Below are 24,043 nucleotides of genomic sequence, written 5' to 3' on the forward strand. Positions count from 1 at the left end.
TTCGTGTCAACCCTGGCTTCATTATGCTCTTCTGCATTACATAAACCTTGCTGTAAATCAGCAATTCTGCACACCAATGGCTGAATATTCTCAGCCCTCTGCTCTATGGACTGCATAGAAACAGCCCCAAACTCTGAATGCTGAAATATTTCAGCAGTAAACTCTATTGGCTGCAAATTTTCAGCCCTCTGTCTCTCTGAAAGCTGGTCATAACCAGCTGGAAACTCTGTTTGCTGAATTTCTTCAGCACTCAATACTCTTTGCTGAGTTACCTCAGCCTCTGACTCAATCTGTGACACAACTTCTGCAATTTCATGAAACATGTCCAGGGATTGCACTAATACATTACCATGGCAATTCAGCATATCAGTTTTAAGCATATCTCCCATCTCTGTCATCGTATCTGCACAAATCACACTGTCATACATTCCATCTATATGCTCATCATCCTCCAAAATTCCTGCATTTTTCAAATTTCTCTCCTTCCTGCATATATACTGCCTGGCAGCTCTAGACAATCTAGAAGTCTTCTGATAGCTCATCGAACTGTTTGCTGAAATCCCAACATAACCGGAGGAGAAAATATCGCTGCCAGGAGGCGAGAACTCCAATCTCCTCTCCTCTGTACCACCGTCGTCTCGCGAAACGGCGGTACCTAATGAAAACCCGAATCCCTCACAGTGGGTAAGGGTGCATCTCTGAGAGTATCCCTATTTCTAACATGGTTCACACATACAGTCATAAACTGAACTGCTCTCATACCATCTTTACTGCGAATCCGTGCATAAGCAGATCAATCATCCATGACCTTTGTTTCCATGCGCATCTCTGTAATGAATGGCTGTCCAAGAATTATGGGATAAGAGCATGAATCCTGCACAAAGAAATGAAAATCCTCCTCTACATCACCAATAGAAACCCTGACACTAGGGCAAGCAGCATATAAATCACCTGCAGTATTATTGGCGGCTCTCATATGCCACCCATGCTCTACATCCATAGGCCATCTGTTACTCTCATAAACTCCACGAACTATGAGATTAATCTCTGAACCATGATCAACCAATGCAACATAAGGTACCTGTTTCTCTCCAATCTTTACCATCGTCTCTGTAGTTGCCCTAGCCCAATGGCTCCGCGAAAAGTGACTACGCGGTATCAAAACAGGCTCATCAATTTCAGCATAATGCATAGGCTGAACCCTCTTCTCTACCTGCGGAAAAATAGAAGCATTATCAACCATAACCTCATCATCATCCTCATCCAACTCTCCAATCAAAACTCCCTGTGTGTCAGTGGTAGCCAATGCATGTCTCTTCCTCTTCAGGACCTCCTGAAACTGATCCTGAAACTCTCTTTTTGAGATGCCCAAAATCTCAGAAATAGTGAAAGTCACCTCACTGCCAAGTATCTTATCATTAAAGATTTTCTTCATGTCTGTAGATGTCTCAATATCGGACATCAATCTGAATCCTGGCTACTTTCCCTCTCTAGGCTCTTGCCTCTTTTCTCTCTTTTGAGCATCCTCCATCTGTCGATCTAGCCTTAGTCTTGAAGACGATCCTGCAGTAGGTGGAGTAACAAACTCACCCCCTCTAGTCTTCTTAGCTGCACTTGGATTTTCTTCATCCCTCTTACGCTTCTCCTCAACAAATACATCTGCACCATGAGATTTAGCCAAATAAGCATAAATAGAATACCTGTCAACAGGCGAGTCCCAACCTGTCTCTGATCTGATGCTAGAGCCTGCACTAGTCAAAACAGTTTGTTGAATTTTCCCCTTGTTTGCAGTCTCCATAGCATCAGTCCATAGTGTGGACTGAGTCTCTAATCCCTTCTCAATCTGTACTCCATATGCAGAAGCATCACCTCTGGCTGTCACATAAGAAGTACGCGCAGCCATGTCCTCCACTAACTTCTTCATTCCACCTTTACCAAAGTTGGTAGCAAGTGGAGCTCCTGTCTCAGTCAACCAAATCTTACCATCTTGCCCCCAATATACCAAATTCTGCCTCCTTGCATCCTGGAAAGAGTCACAATCCCTGCAATGCTGATGCTCCGTACTATCACACCAAATACATCTCCGATCTCTCCTAGGTGCACTAGGAGCACTCCTAGGTGCAATAGGAGCACTAGAAGAAGTAGCAGGCGCAGTCGAAGCAAACTGCTCCTTCAACTTACCCACCAACTCTGCTTTGACTGACTCCAGTGTCAAATCTGTGATGCCTTTGATTATGTCATCAAGAGAAGTAGGCATCGATGGAGCGGATGGTTTTGGAGAAGAAGGTGTAGGCATCAGTCGTGGAACAGGAGGAATAGGTGGAGTAGAAACAGTAGGCATTGGCATAGGCCAAGAAACTGGCTGAGAAGGAGAAGAAATAACAGGGATAGAAGTAGGCATAGGAGCAGATGATGGTGTAGGTGTCATGGAACCATTCTGTAGGCGAGTCTTCCATATCCTCCTCTTGGTCAAAGTCGAGACTGCATCCTGAGCATCCTGCCAATCAGTTTTAAGACCCATAGGCTTCGTGCGATCTTCAAGAAGCTCACCCAATTCTTCTTGAAGAGCAGGATCTGCAGCTTGCAAGAAAAGCTCAACTTTTTCAACATCCAATGCTCTTTGTTCAATAACATCAGGCTGACTATACCTCTCTTCAAATTCTCGAATCAACTCCGAAGCAGCAAGACCTTTGTTTGGCATGTAGACCCACTCTCAGAATGACCGCCGAGTAGCCATACCAAAGTCCTCAAGGAAGTATTCTTCTTTTAGAGCCTTCTTAAAATCTTGCCAATGTGTATTTTGAATAAAAAGATCAGTCACTTTTGTCCTCAAAGCAGGTGTGACAAGACGAAGGAAGTACTTACTCATAAGTCCAGCAGGAACTCCAAAAAAACCCCATCTTGATCTCATATGTCTTCAAATATGCTGAAACATTACACCCATCAAATAGCTTCTTCTCACTCTCAACTGCTTCAATAGCCTTAGTCACGCTGTTTGCATTCTCCTACTCCGAATAGAGTTGCCTTTGCTGAGACAACTGCTGTTGATGCAATTGTTGTTGCTGCTGCATATACATTTGTGTTTGCTGATTTTGGAGCTGCATATACATCGACATATTCTGCAAAATCTGTTTTAGATCCTCCGTTGAAGTACTTGACGCAGCAGTCATTGATGGAGCTGAAGTAGATGCAGCTGGAGTTGTAGAGGAAGCTGAAATAGAGGCTGAAGTATCTCCCATCCTGAAATTTCTGCGACGCTTTCACGTCGGGTTCACCAAAGTTGTCAAAGGATTTATGAAAGCAAAGTCGCGTCTTCAGAAGACCTTGATAAATTTCAGGATAAAAGATCAAACAAGCTGAATTATTCTTATTTACTATTGTCTACTGTTGTAAATGTCCACATTGCAGCTCAGAAAAAGATCAATGGAATCAAGGTTGATTATGTCATATAGAACTGATGACATCCTTGTAAAAATAAATAGTATAGAAGGTTGGCTCTTCTTTTTCATTCAGATAAGAATAAATTTTTCAGGAGCAGTGTTTGCTTTTAAACTGGTTGAAGAAGTGTCACAGATTTTTGTCAGATGAACAATAGAAATCAGTTCATGATTCTAAAAGGACAAAATAGCATGTTTCTTCTAACTTTGTGACTGCATACACATCTTGTCAAGGTGGATTTCTACTAATATTGAGGTTCTCTGAACTGAAATGAATGCTGGAATCATCATCAAATGACAGCCACAGTAATTCAGAAACATATCATCAATGAAGGATAGAATTCTCCGGCAATAGGGAAATCCTTATCTCTCATCTCCTGAGCTGCTACAGGATTAATTATGTTCTGCAAACAATATGCCAAAGCAACCACGTCTTCAAGAGGTCTCCGATGTTCCTCTACTTTGTTGGCCAAGAACATACATGCTGTTGCAATTGTAAATTGATCATTTTTTATTATGTGATTAATGAAGGTAAAATCAATGGCAAAATATAGTGGATATGACGATTGCAACATTGGGCATTCTCAGCTTGATTCCAAGCTCCCTCAAGAACCTGCAAAATGATCTACGAAGGTTGTTCACTGTTACTGAATCGATCCCATCTCTTCGTGTTGGAGACATTGCTTTGATCTCATCCCATGAAACATAACGATCAGCTTTGCTACAGCTACTAGTAACACTTCTGTTGTATCCTAAGGTTCTTGGATCATCTCCGTCGTAAGTAGTAAGTTATCCTGAAGCTTGTGATCCTGGCATGGGTAAAGTTTGACGTGGTTATAGCTTTTGAGACAGGAGCTTGTCGACAGCATTGTAGGACAACCCTGCAGCACTTCTTCAGGTTCCTTCCTCTGCGCCTGCATTTCCGTCTGCTGCCAATGTATATCTGTGGTTATTATTGATGACACCTCGTCGCATGTCAACAGACTTCTACTCTTTAGTTTAGCATAGCTTTAGCTCATCGCAGTCAATCCAATAGAGATAGCTCCCCTCCTTCCCTGTTCTGAATGCAGAGTTCACCTTGATTTCTTTTTCTTCCCCCTGTTCCGTTGAGTTCCATCTATCCTCTTCCTCCAATCAGCCACCTGATCAGTAGGCCTAGTCGAGTTTTTTTTTCTCCTTAGCTTAATCAATGTCCAGTGTTGACTCGTCCATCCCCGTTGCACATCCTCCAGAGCTTGTCAATTGTTGTCGGCCCCTTCCTCCTTCGTTTCTTTCTGCGATGTACAGTAGCCTCCCTTTTCAATTCCCCTGTTCAGTTGTTATGCCGAGGTGCATCCATTCTTTCAGACAGTGTCATTACAGGATCTGTGCCATGAGTCTACAACCCAAGCTTGGTCCGGTGCCATACGAATTCCGTGAGGAATCCCCTTCCGTCATCTTCTTTGTTTTCCCTCCAATCCTGCCTCTTCCACAAGGCTTTAGCACCCAGTTTGCCATTCAGAGCTTTTTCCCCCCTTTTTCCGTCGTTTACTCCCCCTATTCAGCGCAGAGGATCGTCCTCCCTTTTTGCCTTCTGATTCCTCTCCAAAAAAATCGTATGCCAGATCCATCAATCCCGGGTCCCCCAAGCTCGATTCAAAAACATAAGAACTCCTCTTTTCCCCCCAAAGCATGACTCCTTTCCCCTAAAGCACTATTTTTTTGCATTGCCAAAAGCCTCCCTCAAGAAGCGGATTTGACTCCAAAACCTGTTGTTCAACTGTTCATCCATATGTAACAGCCCTGACCTTCGAATGTCCCAAACATTCACAAAATGATCGAAAGATCTAGTGATGAAGATGCCTGTATCAATGGGATATCAGTGTACACATGAGACAATATGTGTGCCCATGGTTAGCCCTTTTATCGACTGAAAACAACGCCTCATGTTTTTGTGTACATGAATTGTATCCATAGCTGCTTGGCTGCTGAATGCCATAAGCAACAACAGATCCATCTAATGCTCCCGAAATTAGGTACCTGAAGACTATTAATGCTTCTCTTGTGTGCACTCACAATCTCCTTGTTGCGTGCAAGTTCTATGCTTGAAACCCTTCTCTTCTCTATAAGATTTGTAAATGATGAGAGAGCCATACTTCCAATGTCTCTTTCCATCACCATCTTCCACATCCATTCTCCAGTTGAGAGTGTAATGAGATCATCTCATTCCATGCCACGACAATATCCTGATCAAACAGCCCATCAAACATGCTCTCTGCTTCTAAAATGCTGCCACATTTACCATAGATACTAATAATTGTGCTATTAACAAAAGCATCTGAAGTGAAGCCCTTCATGTGAGCATCTATACTCATACGCAGAGAATAAATGTAATCACAACAACTAAGTATGCATAAAGTATTAATTCGCACACACAACTTTCGGGTGGTTTTCACACCTCGAATGCGCAGCAATACGACAGCGTCTATTTTCACGTCTACAAAATCGCGTCTAAAAACGCGCTTATGATCAAAGTTACACGCACATTTAGACGTGCATATAGACGCACGTATAAACACACTACATAAATATATAATCATATTTATAAAAAAGTGGATATATTCATATTGTGCGTCTATACACGTGTTTATCTACGCGTCTAAAACGGCGTTTACTCTGAAAGTTTTCGACAAGAATAGACACGCATTTATCTTGCAATTTAGACATGCTGATAGACGCGCAAAACAAAGGCATTTAAAAAAAACTTGCTCTCTGGTTTTTTTTCCCCCATCAACATCAAATTGTATGCTTAGGGATAACAGAGAAAGATTATTTCGAAGATTGGATACTGAAAACAAAACAATGTATGTAGCACACGAAATTTCATATATATAGATGAAACATTTTTACATTATGAGTTCTAGTGCTTGTGATGTCATGGTCGCAAGCACTAGCTGAAAGTAATACATATCAAAAATGAAAATTACAAGCCAAGGGGAGGCATGCATGCATGGGGGTCCTCTATATCTCCTCAGAAGAGGCATCATCATCGCTACCACCACTGTTGCCTACGCCACTGCCGTTGCCGCCACTGCTACTGCTAGTCCCCCCATCGCTATCCTCAACTGTATCCGAGTTCGCCTACACAAAGGATTAAGGTATATAAATACCATTACAAACAATAAATTAGAGTTATCTATACTTTTCATGTAAAAAATAAAGCATACCTCTTCTAGTGGTGGAATCCTCATGGCGCGATTATATTGCTCCTCCGTGATGAGTCCCTCCTCATAGAAATGCTGCCAAGTGGATGCCCGGTTATGACCTCGATGGTAGACTACCTCTCTAGGAGTAGGCATCCTACCAACGATATGATACTACAAAACAATTTGAATATAACGTATTAAAACACACTACATAATGAAGTGAAACAAATTACAAAATTTAAATTTTTTATAAAAATCAAATAATACTTAGAAACTCAGACTTCCATGGCTCCCTACCACGCGATCCATAATGCGACGATCCCATGGTTGCCATCTGGATACGTCGCGCCTCTGCATGCTGGCGACTTGTCATTTTCTCCGTCGCTCTCTTCTTGGCCTATTTCCACTCCTTGTGGTGGCAATTGGGTGGTTGGCCATATCCACGGTGCCCCTACTCTTGTCTCCGCAATGACTCCTTGGTGTGCGTCATAAGGTGAGACCTCTTGTTATGAAGCACATCTCTCACCTTTGACCATCCCCAATCATTTGAGAATCGTGAATTCTCTAGATTAGGGTACCTTTTATGTACTATCCGTAGCACCTCTTGCCACAAACCATTTTTTTGGTGCTTGAAGGGAATCATGCAATCTTTGTATGTGGCATGCACGACACTCCTCAAGTAGGCTATCACTTCCCTCCCCTCAAAGTCATGCAAGATACCACCAATATCAGTGATAGAGTAGTACATTTGTGGAGGCTCACCTCTCTCATTTTACGGTGAGGGTGATCAAGAGCCACCACCTAGGCAACCCCCACAAAGCCCTCGACCTCCTTGTCCTCCCGCACCACTCTCCCTCCTCCCTCGACGTGCACTACCCTCTACCTCACTCAATACACGTGCTTCTCCAAATGCACCTGCTTCCGTCGATCCATGTACCTTAGCTGATCTCTGTGTAGGCAAAGATGTGATAGGTGTTGCAAACATCACACTCAAAACCTCCTCTGCAGTGGAAGGGTGACCAAGATAATTGGTCATCTTCCCCATGAATTGCTCCTTGTTGAATGGGGTGCTGGAGGATCCAAGATTCCACATCTACACAAGAAAAATCATATTATCCTGTGCAGATAAAACATATTATATGCAGCCTCTATACTTGCGTCTCTGTGCGCGTCTATACCTGTGTCTCTGTGTGCGTGTGTTAGCGCGTCTCTGTGGGCGTTTGTCAGTGTGTCTATTTTCCGGTCTATAGCTACGTCTACACTATCATCTGGACGCGCTGACAGACGCGCAGAATCGCACTATTTCTTCTCAAACTTGCTTAAAAAACAAAGCTAAAAAACCTCCATAGATAACAAGATCCAACATGTGAAGAGAGAGAAGAGAGAGACAAACAAATAGAGAAAGCAAACAAGATTGAGAGAGAGAAGAAGAACTCACCTTCTTTGCTTGTTCCAATGGGTGGCAGCTAGGTTGCAAGCTCCTTGTCCTCCTTCTCCCTTCCCTTGGTAAGTTGCTTGAATCTTGTTCTCTTCCTTGATGTTTGGCTCTTGTTCTTTACTCTTTGGCTCTTCTTTCCTCCTGTCCTCTTTTTACTCTTATTTTCTTGCCTCATTGTCTTCATGAAGTGATAGATAGACACGAGTAGTGATGTCGAGCTCGAACTACAGAAAATGCGCAAAAAACGCAGGAAAGTACAGGTTTGAAAAGAAAGCCACAACTTATTTTAAATTTTTGTATACTTACGTGGCGCGTCTGTAGGCGCATGTAATTACGCGTGTATATGCGCAGATAATTCCTATTACACGCGCTTACAGACGCGCACGAACAATTTAAAAAATCAATGCATGCATTTAGGGAATCAATTGACCTATGTGGTGAAATATATAGCAAAGCTTGAGGATAAGAGATAATACACTGGCAAGTCAATTGGCACATATGTAGTAACTTACTAAACCATCCCACTTACAATTGCATGCAAGTATCAATAGGTGGATAAAGCACGAATGGTTTTTAGCTAGAGAGAGATAATGCAATGAAGGTGTACACGAAAGAGATAGAGAAAGGCATATTATCCATCAATCAATCAAAGATATGTACATGAAGTGACTTGATATAGTAATTAAAGTATCATCATTTTAAGGATGCGCCATTGACTTCTGCAAGTTCCTATAACCTTGAAGTAGAATATAGCCAACCACACTGTCCATGGAAGGAAAACTTGGCCTCATAAAATTAACCAAGTTAATTTACTTATACATTTCATAGATAAGAGTTTTGTAGTTGGCTTGTTGGTATTAGTCACCAACAAGTGGACACACTGGCTAAAGATGATGAAAAGAGGACATGTGCACATTGGTTACATGTGGTCCACCTTATCTAAAATTATATGTGAGCTATAAGTGCACCTTGACATGATTGGAATAACTTGCATATGCACAAGCCAACTGATTTACATCAATCTACTCATGCTATGAATTGGCATGCATGGCTAGGTTAAATGCACAACATTAAATGAGACATGTGAGTGTATTGATCAGTTCTCTCTCTCTCTCTCTCTCTCTCTTTCTCTCTCTCTCTCATATATATATATATATATATTGCAAATGCACCAGTCAACCTTTGATTTATATATACATCCAATCATCATGCCCTATCCAATCACATTTGTATAGGGCATGATTGATGTATATAGGGCATGAAATCGCATATATGTAATTAGCTTTGAATATTGGATGTATATTTGTAATACTTAGAAAGAAGTAAAGTTGGTAATGTATATCATGTCCTATGCATGTATACTCCCTATACATGTATATCATGTCGTATATACATGTATATCATGTCCGTATGATCCTATACATGTATATCATGTCCTAGTGTATGATCCAGGTGTAATTATGTCTTATATGCATCCAATCATGCCCTATTCAAAAAAATACTAGCTGTTAAGAGGTTTGGTCATATTCAGGGACTTTATGAGAAATGAAAAATATGTGTGTTTATTTTCGCATCTATAAGCGCGTTTAAGAGCGCGGATATATAGATGCGTGTTTTATACTAGCATGAATAGGTACGCTGATACACGTGCTAATAAACATGCCCGCTTTTTCGCGTGTACAGTGCACGTCTATAAGGCCTTTCTCTTGTAGTGATCGTGCACCCATGCACATACAAAAATAATAAATAAATATCAAGCGCTTTGATAAATAAGCATGACAAAATATAGGCACCATGCCTAAGATACACGCCCATCAAAACTTGATGATAATTTGAATCACGTTATCCTCCAATGCTTCCCAATGCCACTGGTGCTCACTCTACACATCAGCTGAAGCATTTAGAATTGTTAGAAAAATAATACAATTAAACCGACAAAAGTGAATACCTAGCAATCTTCAGCTACATAAAATAAATTGGTTAGAAATCAATCCTAACCTTAATTTATTACGAGTGCCCACTCTAAACTCATAAACGTTTATTAATTTAAATATGTATTTTTCGAAATCACCCGTCGAGAAGGATAGGTGTCCCCATCGACTTCTCACACAAAGAATCCACTTTGTGTATGAGCCCTGGTAATAAAATTTTACGGAATCCACCGCAAAACCTCACAGAATCCACTGTGGAATATGCCTCCTAGCATCAGGCTGTCAGTGGGTGTGATTGTCTGAATCTCAACACTTTAAAGCTTGAAGTGAAGCCCTTCTTCTGAAGCTTAAGTAAGTGATGAGAAAGCTCCTTGAGTAATACTTTTTTGAATTGATTATATCTAGCTTTTGCAATCACTAGATTCCTTCTTTTTAGAGAATTGTGATGTACAATATTTGGATGTTAGGTGTACATTACATTGGTAAATGAATTATGAAAAAATATTCAACGTATATAATTAGAAGGGTGGTAGGGTTACATATCCTAGCCCCTAATTTTTTCCTCCCTTCGTAACCTTTGCTATTTGAGTCAAAAATTTACCTTACAACTGTCGCTATTTGAATTGCTAATCATATCGCTAATAGCAATGCGAATAGCGATCAAAATGAATTTTTTTAAATCAATGATTCTATCGCTTTAAATTTCGGTATTGGGTTTATATGTTGTATTAGTTTAGATACCATCATACTAGAATGGGCACAATTGGCATAGTGAAAACTACTTCTATGCAAAAAGTTGATTCTTTTCTTGGGCTAATTAATGTTTACAAGAAGTTTGTGCAAACTTATTATTTGACTACCTTACCTCTAAATGGTGCTTGTATTTCATTCATAGCCATGATCTTAAATAGTATAGATACACAAAAATGGTTTTGGAAATACAAAACTTCATTAACAAAAGTGTGATCATTGAAAACAAAAAGATTAGAATCATGCATATGAAGCCATACATCATAATAATCTAGATTAAAAAAGTAAGCAAAAATCATAGAATCAAAAGATTGAATTGTTTCTTAAGACAAGTTTAGATAATAGTTTTTATCTTGTCAAAACCAAGAACATGATGTGTAGAAGCATGATCAGAAGGATGATGGCTAAGGGCATCATCTGTGATATTAGCATATCCTAGTTGAAAAGGAATCTTATCATGGTAATTCTAAATAAAGAACCTCTAGTCAATATGCATATCAAAATTTAATGACTAAGATAAAAGATGTTTTATGGCTTATCAATCAATTTTTATTAAAGCTTTTGATCCTATTACATAATGTTTCCAAATATTAGACCATGGACAATGACTAATAATTATTTATCATAGCTGTTATATTTTTTCATGGATGGTTTTAGTCTATAACTCTCATACCCTATATGCACCATAAATGTATTCAATCGACTTTAATTGCTTATAAAGAAATTTTCTATTAGCCTATTTTCATACATGATGTAGCTAAAATTGTATTTACATGTCTTATCTATCAAATAGTTAAGTGCCATCATGGTAAAGTATTTGGTTTACACATGCCTTTTTACATTCCTATTGGTCCGTAGAAATAGATTTCCATGGATTTCACTACTAGTCTATCAACTACTCTTGTCCATAATGATATGGTTCAAACCATTATTGATAGCTTTACCAAACAAGCCTATTTTTTTCCATGCAAAAATACTCGAAATGCCCCTCAAGTTGCCATTCTTCAACACTATTTTTTAGCACCATGGTTCTCGGCAAGTTCTTCATTTTGATCATGACCACTTATGTCATCATTTTTGGGTTGCCTTATACAAGAACTTAAGCTCTAAAATAGAGTTCACATTTGGTTTCCATCTAGAAAGAAATGGTTGGATTGAGGCTACCAATAGCACTATTTTAAATCTCTATTGCTCTTATACAAAAAATCAACCTAATAATTGGGACTAACATTTGTGTATTTTGCAATTTACTTATAATAATACACCCTACTCCACTACTCACCAAGATTTTATATGGTAACAAGTTGCCAATTCCCATGACCACTATCACTTTTGATATTCTTGCTATGTTGATACTTTGGAATCTAACCATAAGAAAATTCTAGAGGATATTATATAACATATAGATCTAGAAGATATTATTTTATCTAAGAGTGGGATATATATTGGGTTCTTAAGTAGCATTGAATTAATTTATTCTAGATGCACTCTCCTTTGCATGATGGTTATATGCACACAAGCACTAGTGATTATTTGGGGCCTATTATAAAATCTTAAAATTATTATGTTATTAATGTATAACTTTACTTGATTATGATCAATATTTTTTAAAAAAAAATAGGAAAGAAATTTCCCTTTTGGAGAAAAGAATTGGAAAAGATGAGCTATGCAAGAAAGAGAAATGTATGCTGAGAGAAATGTGTGCTGTATTTTTGGAATATCTTTTATATTTTGAGCTTAAGAGAATAAAGTTAAATAAATAAATATATGGAGAATATACTCACCCATGCATGGGGGGATGATTGTACACAATTGGTATTATCTTGCAAACTTTTCTCTCTAATCTCTATTCTTTGATAAATAAATGTTTGGAAATTTTAAAATTAAATATTTACCAAATTTGTTGTAAATCCTTGTAATTTATATAACTACTCACATTAGTCAAAAACTTTTAATAAGACAAGCAACCTAGCAAAACTTGCAATTTACAATGAAGGGGATACCAGGTGAACTACAATCAAAATAGGCAGCCTTCTTCAATTATTGCACAGCAATAGCTACAATTTGCAAATTGTATGTAGATATTGTTTATGTTTGTAACCAGGCAAACATCTCAAACTTTATGGATTCAAAATCTATAACCTCTACATGTATAAAGATTAAACATGGCCAAAATTTTAATATACCTAGAAAGTGCTTTCTATTAGCATGCAATATACACTCCTCTTGAAGCTCACAAAGATTCACTACAATTAGAGAGCATAATCGTGCCTTCTTCAGGAGTCTCCTATGGCTATATTCCAAGGTAAATCAAATAAGATGGAAGAGCTTCTTACCCATTACTTGTTTGCTTGCTTTGAATCTCCATCGCCTTCACATAAGCCTTGATTTAGCTTCACGTAATTGTGGGATTGCTTTCATACCATGTAAATGGACATGAGGACAGAGAAGTGAACAAAGCATTAAGGGTGTACACACACAATGGAGACTTGAGCATGCAAATAAGTAGGGTTGAAATCTTATTTTTCTTTGTCCATGCAAAAATAATTTATTGTACAATATGATACAAGAGTTAATATGAAAGTACTATAACATATGTAGATGTGGTTACTAAGTGTGAATCGGCTAGGGATATATGAGGTGATACAATGAATGTGCCATAAGCAAGAGTGGACTAGGCGCGTGTAGTCCCACTTTAGAATCATTAGTGTATTCTCCATATTAGTCACGTAACATTCTCATGACTGAAGTCTTGCTATATCACCAAGGTGTGCACTAGGTGTGAGCTCATGTAGGGCAGAATATTTCAACATAAAGGTAGAGGCCAATATTAGAAGTTTGGAGCCTAAACAAGATTAGACATTTGAGTGGATTTTGGAAATTAATGTTTCAATAATGTCAAGATTCTTCTTGTTAACATGCTCCAATTCAAGAGTAACTAAAAAATGCTTAGCTAAGTCCTATAGAGCTACTTGTCGAGTCAGTCATATCTCTATCTATATGTATTTGAGCTTCTATAGGTATAGGTGAAGAAACTTAGACTATGAACAATCTACAAGCAATGTGATTACTTTTAAGTCACACCTTATTTGTCATCATCTTGTGAGATGTCATTCGAACATCAAAAAATACCTAAAAGGGATGCGTGGTATCATGAGCTCCAAAAAGTTGTCCTAGTGAAAAAAAATTACCTATGTTTTCCTTAGTTGCGAAATTTTCACTCAGAATACTATGGTCAATGAGGCCTGAAATTTTCTCTATTGGCTAGTAGCTAATCAAGACATCTTTCTATCAATAGTAGCCAACTTGTGAAAAAAGAGAGATTAATGCAACAAAAAAAAACACTTTAGGCTAGCAAGTGTCAAAACAAGAGGGTTCTTTTTTCAAGGAACATCTATGCTTGTTTGATCTATTGTCATGTGTGTATCCAATCATACCTTTGTGCAAATAGCCACTTCATCATAACCAAAATATTAATGCAAAATATAATCACTTTCTTCCATTATTGTGAAGACAAGAGGGTCCTTTTAAGGAGCCTCTATGTCTATCTAGTTCGATGTCTATTTAGCCTAAGGGCCATGCCACACGTAGACCCACTTTACTTTCTAGAAATATAAGTAATGAAAGGGAAAAACATTACTCACAATCCAATGAAAGAAGGGAGAGAGTTAAGACAAATTTCCCTTTGAGTTACCATTCTTATCATACATTATTTGTTGAAAAACATCAACTTAGAGAAGAAGGAAAGCTTACAACTCATGAAAGAGCTGTCACTTTAGTTCCAAACCATTGATGATAAGAAGGAAAACAATAAAATATTAAGCATATGATAGAATTTAAGTTAAGCTTACTTTTGAGACTAGCCTATTTTAAGGATTTTGAAAGGGAGTAATGAAATGAATGGAAAGACAAAGTGCCCTATAATAGTCATGTGGACGTTGAATTTTGGATTAGATGCTTCAATTTTCACATTGTTGTGTGCTACTAAAATTTGTGCTTGAAGCCTTCAAAATCTATGTTGAAGGTGATTAAGTGTGAGGAAGCCTCTCTACTTCTATTGCCTTCTTCTAAGGCAATCATTGTAGGCTATGCTCTCTCTCTTCCTCACTCACTTCTCTCTTTGTAGTCCCCCATGCTCAACGACTATCTTCCTTTTGTAAGGGTTGAGCTTCTTATTTGGAATTCACAACTCTCAAGTGATCTTGATAATGTATCGAGCTCTTTACTTGAGTTCGAATGCATGCTTTTGTTGTTATCTTTCATTCGTGGCCATTTCTTTTCTACTACTATAAAAATCACATTTGACTTTTCTGAATCTTATTTTTAAAATGAACCAAGGTATGCTTTAATGCTCCTGTAGAACACATATGAAAAATCTTAGTAAGAGGGGACTTTTTCAAGAGCAAACTAAAATGATGCATAAGATGGATAGAAACCTTCGTGCCTTATGAAAGGAAAACCTTCATAAGCTTGGGAACTTTGAGCGGTTGAATAAATCTACAACCTTTGGTATGTCGTACAAGTACATGTGCCTATGTGTGGAAGCAAGAAAAGTCTTCCAATCTTGCTTACAAGGTACATCAAGCATCTATTGAACCTATGCTTGTAAACATCATGGAAACCCCCTAGAAGAGTTTTCGAGCCTTCAAGGATTTTTTGAATGCTTATCTGAGACATGTTGTGCACCTAATTAGAAAAATGCTCTTGATGATAAAGTTATACTCAATCATTCATGATTTGTTCTTGGAGAATGATTTTTTTGTAATAAATGATGCAATGCATGTGCCAAACACCCAATGTATGTATGAAATTATGGATGCATTGAAATATTGTGCCTACCTATCTAAAGTGCATTATATAATTGAAATTCTAATTAAAGTTAATCCATTTATTCTCCCCCTTGCCTCTCAATTTGAACAAAAGGATGTCACTTCTCTCTGCCCATGCCAAGATTATAATCTCTCAAAAAATGGGCTGGATGATGTAGACCATGCACATTAGGACTCCCTTTTTTTGCAGTCTTCGGAGTGGATGTTTCTACCTCTGCATCATTGACTCTTTTTCTTGCGGGTAATGTCGTGGCACTCTTTGTCTTGAGTGTGACCTTTGCCTCAGTTCTCTTCTACGGCTCTTTTTTCCTATTGAGATTGCGTCTAAGTTACTAGGGCATGCCCGTGATATGCCGGCTTGCAAAAAGAGTTGTTCAATGGCCGGAGAGCTTCTACAAGTTAAATATGCTTCCTCATCTCGACTCGCTAAGGTCTCAAGACGTAGGTGTGTTTGAGACCTAAGTGTGTCATAGCTCTAAGTTGTAGATTCCAAACTTGTTTTCTCCGGAAACTGATTTATATGGACTTCCAATATTTCTTTTAAAAAGCGCCGCGACAGGTCCGAACCTCAGACACTACGGAAAAGGAAACGGCAAGGAAAACGAATCGTGGCAAGACACGTCAGGATTGTCTCCACAGAGCCTAAGAAGACAACGCACCATATTTTCCTGTCGTAGCGTACGCCGAAATTCATTTCCATGAGTGAGCGGGCGGCCGGGCGTTAAATCTTAAGGATCGACGGCCGAGCCGGTGGCCCTGTGTTCTCTGCAAGGAGACGAGCTAGCCTAATATAATACGATCCTTGCCTACTGCTGCTCCTCCCTTCCATCGTCCTCGCTCCTCCCCTTCCCCTACCCTCCCCTCTTCATGCTGAGCAAGCGAACCTAAAATACACAGTTACGATGCCAAACAGACGCAAGAAGCCGCCGCACGCGCTTCTGATTCCATTCCCCGTACAAGGCCACATCACGCCTCTCATGGAGCTGGGAAGGAAGCTGGTGGCCATGGGCGTGAAGGTAACCCTCGTGACCTTCCAGAAGTCTGTGGACAAGATCCAGAGCGCCAGGGCAGCAGCAGCAGCTCGTGGTGGTGGTAAGGATATTGATGCTGATCGGAAGGACGGTGGGGGACTCGTCCGCCTGGTGGGCGTCCCGGACGGCCTGCCGCCCTGTGCGGAGCTCGACAGCATGAGCGCGGAGCTGGGAACGGCTGTCGGCACGCGCATGGAGGACGAGGTCGCGCAGCTCATCAAGCAGGCCCGGATCGCAGATATTGAGCCCGTCACCTTCCTCATTGGTGACTTCTTCCTCTCATGGATGCCCCACCTCGCTCAGCGTGCAAACCTGCCCGAAGCCGTCTTCTGGCCAGTGAATGCCTCCGTCTACTCCATCTTCGCTCTTGTTGACCTCATCGTTTCCCGTCATGGTTACAACCCTTATGAAAATGCAGAAAACCTCGGTAATAATTAGACAATGATATTGTAGCACTCTTGTTATTTTCTGTTATTCAGAGCACGACAATTTATTAGAAGGGCAGATGTGAGTCTTTACATGTGTTCTGATTATCACCGGAAAATAACAGTGATAACCAAAGCTTAAAAACAGCAGCAGAGGTAGAAATTTAGGCAATCTTTTGAACTACGTAGTTGGTGCAGAGATTGTCCAAGGATAGTAGTAGATTGGGAAGGGTGGATTGACTTATTCATTGTTAACATCTGTACAGTGATCAACTCATACGGACCAAAGGATGAGACGGCAGAGTTGATCACATGCCTACCGGGCTTGCCGCCCATGCATCCGGCAGATCTTCCGTTTCAGAGTCCGGTTGGCAAGGCAGCGGTAGAATGGCTGAAAGGGGTGATGGACGCACAGTTTGCCACCATAGATCGAGCAGTGGCGCTGCTCGCGAACTCCTTCGAGGAGCTTGAACCACATCATCATCAGGTCGCGCAACTAGCACCTGCTGCTAAGCGCCTGTCGTTAGTAGGCCCCTTGATCCCCTCGCCAGATCGTCGGGCCAATATAAACAACCAAGAAAAACAATATATACATCTGGATAATTCCAGCTTGCTGGTAGAAGATCACCATTGCATCGAGTGGCTTGATGGTCAGCCTCCTTCGTCTGTCGTCTACGTGTCCTTTGGAAGCATAACGATGCATTCCGCTGAGCAATTGCACGCACTTGCGCTCGGACTTGCTGCCTCTCGACAAAGGTTTCTGTGGGTAATCAGAAAAGGCAGTCTGCTTGGTGAGAAGGCAGATACTCCGATTGACGATGCGTTGCCCCAAGGCTTTCTAGAAGAGATTCAAGGGAGAGGCAAGGTCATACACTGGGCCCCTCAGTCCCTTGTTCTCGCGCACCCGTCTGTAGGCGGATTCTTCTCACATTGCGGCTGGAACTCTGTGCTCGAAGGCTTGTCCAATGGCGTACCCATCCTTGGCTGGCCTCAGTTCAATGATCAGTTCTCTAATTGCTGGATGATTTCTGAAGTGTGGAAGATGGGCCTAAAATTGGTGGTAGATGACAAGAATAGAGCTGAGAAAGAGGAAGTGGAGAAAGCAATGATGCTCCTTATGACAGGCGATGATGTAGAGCATCTTAGAGACCGAGCAAAAGAGCTTAGAGACTCAGCACGCAAGGCTATCGCACAAGATGGTGGTAGCTCCCATCGAAACTTGGAGTTGTTTGTGGACGAGTGGTTAATGCGTTGAAAACCGTCCGGCCGTCCCTTATACATACCACACACATACTTGCAATGTAGAGCGGTTTTCCTTGCAACAAGGAACGATATCCCGTTATGGCTTACCTGCAATAAACCAGTAAACTCATAACTATTTAGTATTTTTGTATTCCGAAGTGTGATCTCATCACGGTTTTCAAGTTACTGGACAGCTTAACCCGGCCCAAAAGTTAAAACAATGTTGGTGGCAGTTATTCACTCTTGTCTATTATCTTTTTTTTCTTCGAGAAAATGCTGTAAAGTTATATTAAGATAAAAACATTACTTATATCCATACAACTACCCAAATGTTGGTTTTGAGAGTAGCTGAAAAAAGTAGTTGGACATGAAAGGGGGTGTGTGCCATAGGGCATACAAATCTATAGAAGCATATCCAATGGGCAAGATGGGCATATAGACCTTTTTTAGTAGCATATTATTTGTAGGATGCGTACTAAATAGTCACAAAAGGTAATTGAGTGGAGTACATCAGTATTTCTTCATTGCGTCCTTAATGTCATCAAGGACACATGCGACTTCAAAATCAAGATGGAGCTTGACTCATTTGGATTGTTGATGCTCTGGTGGCATTTGTTTAGCAGTAGCGGCCTATAAATCTTAGAACTTCATCTTCTTTTTGGCTATGGTAGATTGTTTTATAGCATCAATCATGATCCCTTTAGAAGCTGGTGAAACTTGAAACAAAATTTCAAATTTTAGATAATGCATAACAACATCAAATTTACCTTTGAACATGGTATATTTTCTTTGTGTCCAAATGGACCATAAGAAAAAAGCTCTGGTAAATGTCCATATGAGTGTGGAGAGGTTATTGGCCTCTCTTGGTCTTGCAATTCATAAATATATGCATTAGTATTTTAATTTCAATTTTGCAATGTGGGCACTTTCCTTTACCAATTCTAAGTTTGAGGGGTTTCTCTCTTATCCAAAGACCTCGATGCAAAATGAGCAAAAGAAGAATAGATTTTTTTGCGGTAATTATATTGGACTAGATATTCAAGAATTTGAACTTTGGTGGGGATTGATCCCATCTATTGTGCCATTTATCATTTAGTTTATTAACTAGTTGAGAGGAAGGGATCAATGGGTTGGGGATTGGAAGAAGGGTATTTCCATTGTCCCAACAAGTAATTGCTTAGATGTTGAACTATCCTTTGATTTGGATAGCTCTATCAAGTCCATGAAGCCATTGCTTCATCCTTTAGGCCAGAATAAGTAGATCTTCTCTTTTGAGTCTAGGTTCAATCTTCAAGGAGTCCATGTCTACAGTACTTGGAGGCCTTTCTTGTACATTTACCATCATGCTTTAATTTGCACATTAGTTATAGGATTATGTAATAAATTGAACCACATGGTAAGGTATTCTTTAAATTCTTGAAAGAACTCATTAGAGAGACTGACTAACAAATCCAGTGATCTTGCTCATTTTGAGTTTATTTATAGTACCTTCTGGTTTAATTAGACATCAATCTTGATCAAATACACCATCCATTGTCGAGGGAATGACCTTGGGTTGACATCTAGCTATCTTTGCCCGAGATTTGGTCTTCTTCTATGTGTAGGTCTAAAAGGTTTGCTAAAGATGCTAAAGTAGTAATAGTCATAGACTAGCTTATGGTTTTGATATTGGTCCTTTATTGAATTGCCAGCTTCATCAACCAGTAAGGAAGTAAGTTCTCTATCATTCTTCTTCTTAACAAGGCTCAACATTTCTTTAGTGGGTCAGTCAATTTTGCTAGAACCTAGACATTAGTGTAGAGTAGGATCAATTCTATTTCTAATTCTTTCCCCTCTTTGAGTTCCATTTTGCTAGCCTCCTAGACATTAGTGTAAAGTAGGATCAATTGTATTTCTAATTCTTCCCCCTCTTTGACTTCCATTTTGACCTTAAGTAAATTTTTATCAAGTTGAAAGACCTCCCTATTTCACTCTATCCTCAAGGGTGATGTTTTCTAGATATTTCCTATTTCATATCTCTCTTCTATGTTTAGTGATATTACATTTGATTTCTCCAAGAAGATCTTGGGTTTTCTTAATTGCATGTTGCCATGTAGTTAGCTGGAGATTTTTGAGAGGAGAAGGCCGACAAACCATGGATGTTTCACACATTATCCAGGATTCACTACAAGGATACAGAGGTATAGCGACGGTGCTTTCTGACGCAAATTAGCGGCATCGCTATTTGCGCCGCTATATAGCGACGGTACTCAGACAAAAAAACGCGGGCCGAAACCCAAGCGCGATATTTTGCGAGAATGAATGAAAGAGAGAGCAAAAGCAAGAGTGAACTCCATCTTGCATTTGAGAGGGAGAAGGAGAGAAAGATGGAGAAGGAAAGCTTCTCACCGCTACCGCTGCCGTTTGTGAAGAAGAGGAGAAAATGTACAGAGGACAAAGAGGAGACACTGTTGCGAAGAGGAGCCACCGAATCTATCCTCGGGCCTTGGTGGTGAGTGCATTTTTCCCTCTTGCTTTGTTTTTATTTTTTCTCATTTTCTTTTACTTGTTTTGGTTAAAAATCATGTGTATTCTTTTCTTTTTTTCTTGTTTGTTGTTGTTGTGGTAGTCGTGGTAGTAGTAGTGGTAGTGGTAATGGTAGTTGTTTAATTTCTTATTTTCTTATTTATTGTTGTTGTGGTAGTCCCTAGTAGTAGTGGTAGTGGTAGTTGTTGTGTAATATTTCTGGCCATGTGAAGTCTCGGGAAAATAACAAGGTTGCATTGAGGTTTGGGACGGGATAGTCTAAACTAATACACTCTCCACTGAGCCCAAACGAGACACAGCTTTACGAAACGGCTTATTTCTCATAAGAACCTCCTCTTGGGAGGAGGATAAGGGATAAATATGGGATTTAATGCAAAAAAATTTTAATACCTTTTCCCCCAGCCAAAGCGTGGCTGAGGGAAGGGGATGGTGCTAAAATGGGAGAGTGTAGACGTGGAGGGGAGGGATCACATGCAGGATCCACATGGGAGAGGGAGGCCCTACCCCCCTCTTCCCATAAATACTCCTCTTCTAGTGACGACGGGAGAAAGGAGGAGGGTGATACTCATAGTCCGTGAGGGAGACAAGTGCGACAACTGTCGCCGTGAGGAGGATGAATTGCTGTGCCGTGGAGGGAAGGGAGAGGAGACGTCACTGTGTTGCTGGAGGATCATGCCAAGCTGTTGAGGAAGAAAGGGCTATCGTGGAGCACTGTGGGGCTGTGTACGCCACCACACGGCAACACCACTGCTGCCAAATCCGCCACCTAGTCCACATGTTTCCCCTTGGGTCATACTACAGCAACAGCCTTCCGGACGCTCTGCCACCCAGCTCCATGACATTTTCTTTCCCCCATCATCTCGACGTAGGCCACATAGGGCCTCTGGCCTTGATCCTCTGTCGCTGCCTCCACGTTCACTGCACGGCAGCTGTGGGTGGACTCATGGGGCCGCTACCTACGGATGTTGTAAACCCCTCTTCATTCCGAAGCCCTCCTTGGGCCCTCCAACCTTAGAACACCCCCTGCCCCGGGCCTCCTTAAACGGCCTTCCGTCTCGCTGGGCCCAGATATCCATTTTATTTTTAGATTGTTTTTACCTTGGGTAAAAAGAGAGGAGTGAAGGAGGAAGAGTAGTGTAAAAGAATTAGGAATAGGGTGGGAGAAGATAAAGAAGAGAAAGAGAGGAGTGAAGGAGGAAGAGTAGTGTAAAAGAATTAGGAATAGGGTGGGAGAAGATAAAGAAGAGAAAGAGAGGAGTGAAGGAGAAAGAGTAGTGTGAAAAAAGGAATAGGGTGGGAAAAGATAAAGAAGAGAAAGAGAGGAGTGAAGGAGAAAGAGTAGTGTGAAGGAAGGAATAGGGTGGGAAAAGATAAAGAAGAGTAAGAGAGGAGTCAAAGAGGAAGAGTAGAGAAGGAATAGAGGGAGGTAGAAGAGTAAAAAGGAGGAAAAAAAGAGGAGTGAACGAGGAAGAGTAGGGAAGGAGAAGGAAAAAGGTAGAGGAAGTGCAAGAAAAGAGAATAATTTACTTCTATACCTTTTACCCCAAGCCCAAAGTTCTCCAAAGGTTCATGTGGTTGCAAAACCACACTCACCCATAACCTTTTCGCCAAGTATATACCCTATAGGGCCTTCTTAGGCTTTATAAATCTTTTCCTCTCCAAAGAAGCTAAGAACCTAAAGGTCTTATTATTCCTTCTCGTGATCAACCATTTAAACAGCACCTCATCTCGAAAGAGAGACGGTGGAAATCTGGGAGAAAGAGTAAAAGCTACCTTCACGTTCGAACTGCGATGCCGCCTAAGAAAGTCCAAGGAGTAGCTGCGGGAGGGTCATCTCCCAGTATCTATGTGGATATCTCACCCCAAAACTAGGTTTTTCCTTCGTGGTTTTAAATCGGTTTTAAGTCAATCATGCAAAGAGAAATTGTTAGGGATAGGATATATTTTTCCGAGTTATTTACAATGAAGGAGTTAAGTTTAATTGAACAAATGATAATGTATAGAACATAGTTTCCTTCGAATAGCATCATGCATTATAACGAATTACGAGCAAGATTATCTACTTACTATAGTAGTATATTTTAGTTAAATCCTGAAGGTATAAAAATTGTATCTTGCACCATTAACCCTATTCTTTTGCAACGATTCATCATGAAATTCATGAAAGGTTTTTTTTTCGTTACTCAAATTACTAGGAAGTTATCATTGCTAATTGCATATCTTAGCAAGGAAAAGATTGTTATTTGGCATGAGTTTCATTTGCAAGGAAAAAGCAAGATTAAATTGAATTTACCGACTGAAAAATCAATTGTCACAAAGATAACAAATCGTGACGAGGTGATCAATATTACCTTCCAAAAGATAACTAAACCAATCTAAACTTAGAAATACCATGCTGCAAAAAAAAAAGCCTCGGAAATGATTTAAAGACCAAAGAAATGTTTATACCTTAAGCACTTGACTACTTTCCCTGATTGTAGGGTCAATAAACTCGTAAAGATAAAAGAGCTAGGGTTTGTTCCTGAGGTTCTTAAAAAGAGACCCTAGATCCGACATACATCATCTTAAAGAAGCTAAAACAGACCTGGAGTCTCTGCGTAAAGTAGTTCGCTTGGGTCCGACGCTAGTTGCTATTAGGGAATGACCAATCAAGAAAACCCTAATTCCAGTCGATCCTAAGTGGGAACGGCCAGGATACTTTCGCTACGTAGCAAACGCGGAAAGATCTAGATCACAAGTCCTGTATCATTCCATGGGAGTGCCGGGCTAAGATTTCTAGACATCCTTTCTCATGGACTGCTAAGACGTGTCCTGGATGATACTAGCGCACACGTTACATGTTGTTTAATTTATTCTTTTCTTGTTTTTTGTTGTTGTGGTAGTCATAGTCGTGGTCGTAGTCGTCGTAGTCGTGGTTGTAGTAGTAGTAGTAGTAATAGTAGTAATAGTAGTTTTCTTATTTGTTGTGGTTATAGTAGTAGTAGGAGGTTTTTTTTTTCTTGTTTATTGCTGTTTAGTTTTCTTTGTAGTAGTAGTAGTAGTAGTAGTAGTAGTTTTTTCTTCTTTTCTTGTTTGTAGTAGTAGTAGTAGTAGTAGTAGTAGTTGTTGTTGTTGTTTTTTCTTCTTTATAGTAGTAGTAGGAGGTTTTTTTCTTTTCTTGTTTATTGCTGTTTAGTTTTCTTAGTAGTAGTAGTAGTTTTTTCTTCTTTTCTTGTTTGTTGTAGTAGTAGTAGTAGTAGTTGTTGTTGT

The 24,043-nt window shown here is 40.0% G+C and overlaps 1 protein-coding gene across 1 annotated transcript; it reads left to right on the forward strand.

Moving 5' to 3' along the window:
* The first annotated feature begins 16,283 nt into the window (after nt 1-16,283).
* LOC148028839 (mogroside I-E synthase-like) lies at nt 16,284-18,489 on the forward strand. The gene is made up of 2 exons (XM_087688623.1): nt 16,284-17,028; nt 17,293-18,489. The coding sequence occupies exons 1-2, from the start codon at nt 16,473-16,475 to the stop codon at nt 18,279-18,281; spliced, it is 1,545 nt and encodes a 514-aa protein (XP_087544749.1). The 5' UTR covers nt 16,284-16,472; the 3' UTR covers nt 18,282-18,489.
* The last annotated feature ends 5,554 nt before the right edge of the window (nt 18,490-24,043 follow it).

Source organism: Lygodium microphyllum, chromosome 11 (assembly GCF_053477565.2).
Source record: "Lygodium microphyllum isolate KBCC chromosome 11, Lygodium_microphyllum_v1.1.10, whole genome shotgun sequence".
Taxonomy (NCBI): domain Eukaryota; kingdom Viridiplantae; phylum Streptophyta; class Polypodiopsida; order Schizaeales; family Lygodiaceae; genus Lygodium; species Lygodium microphyllum.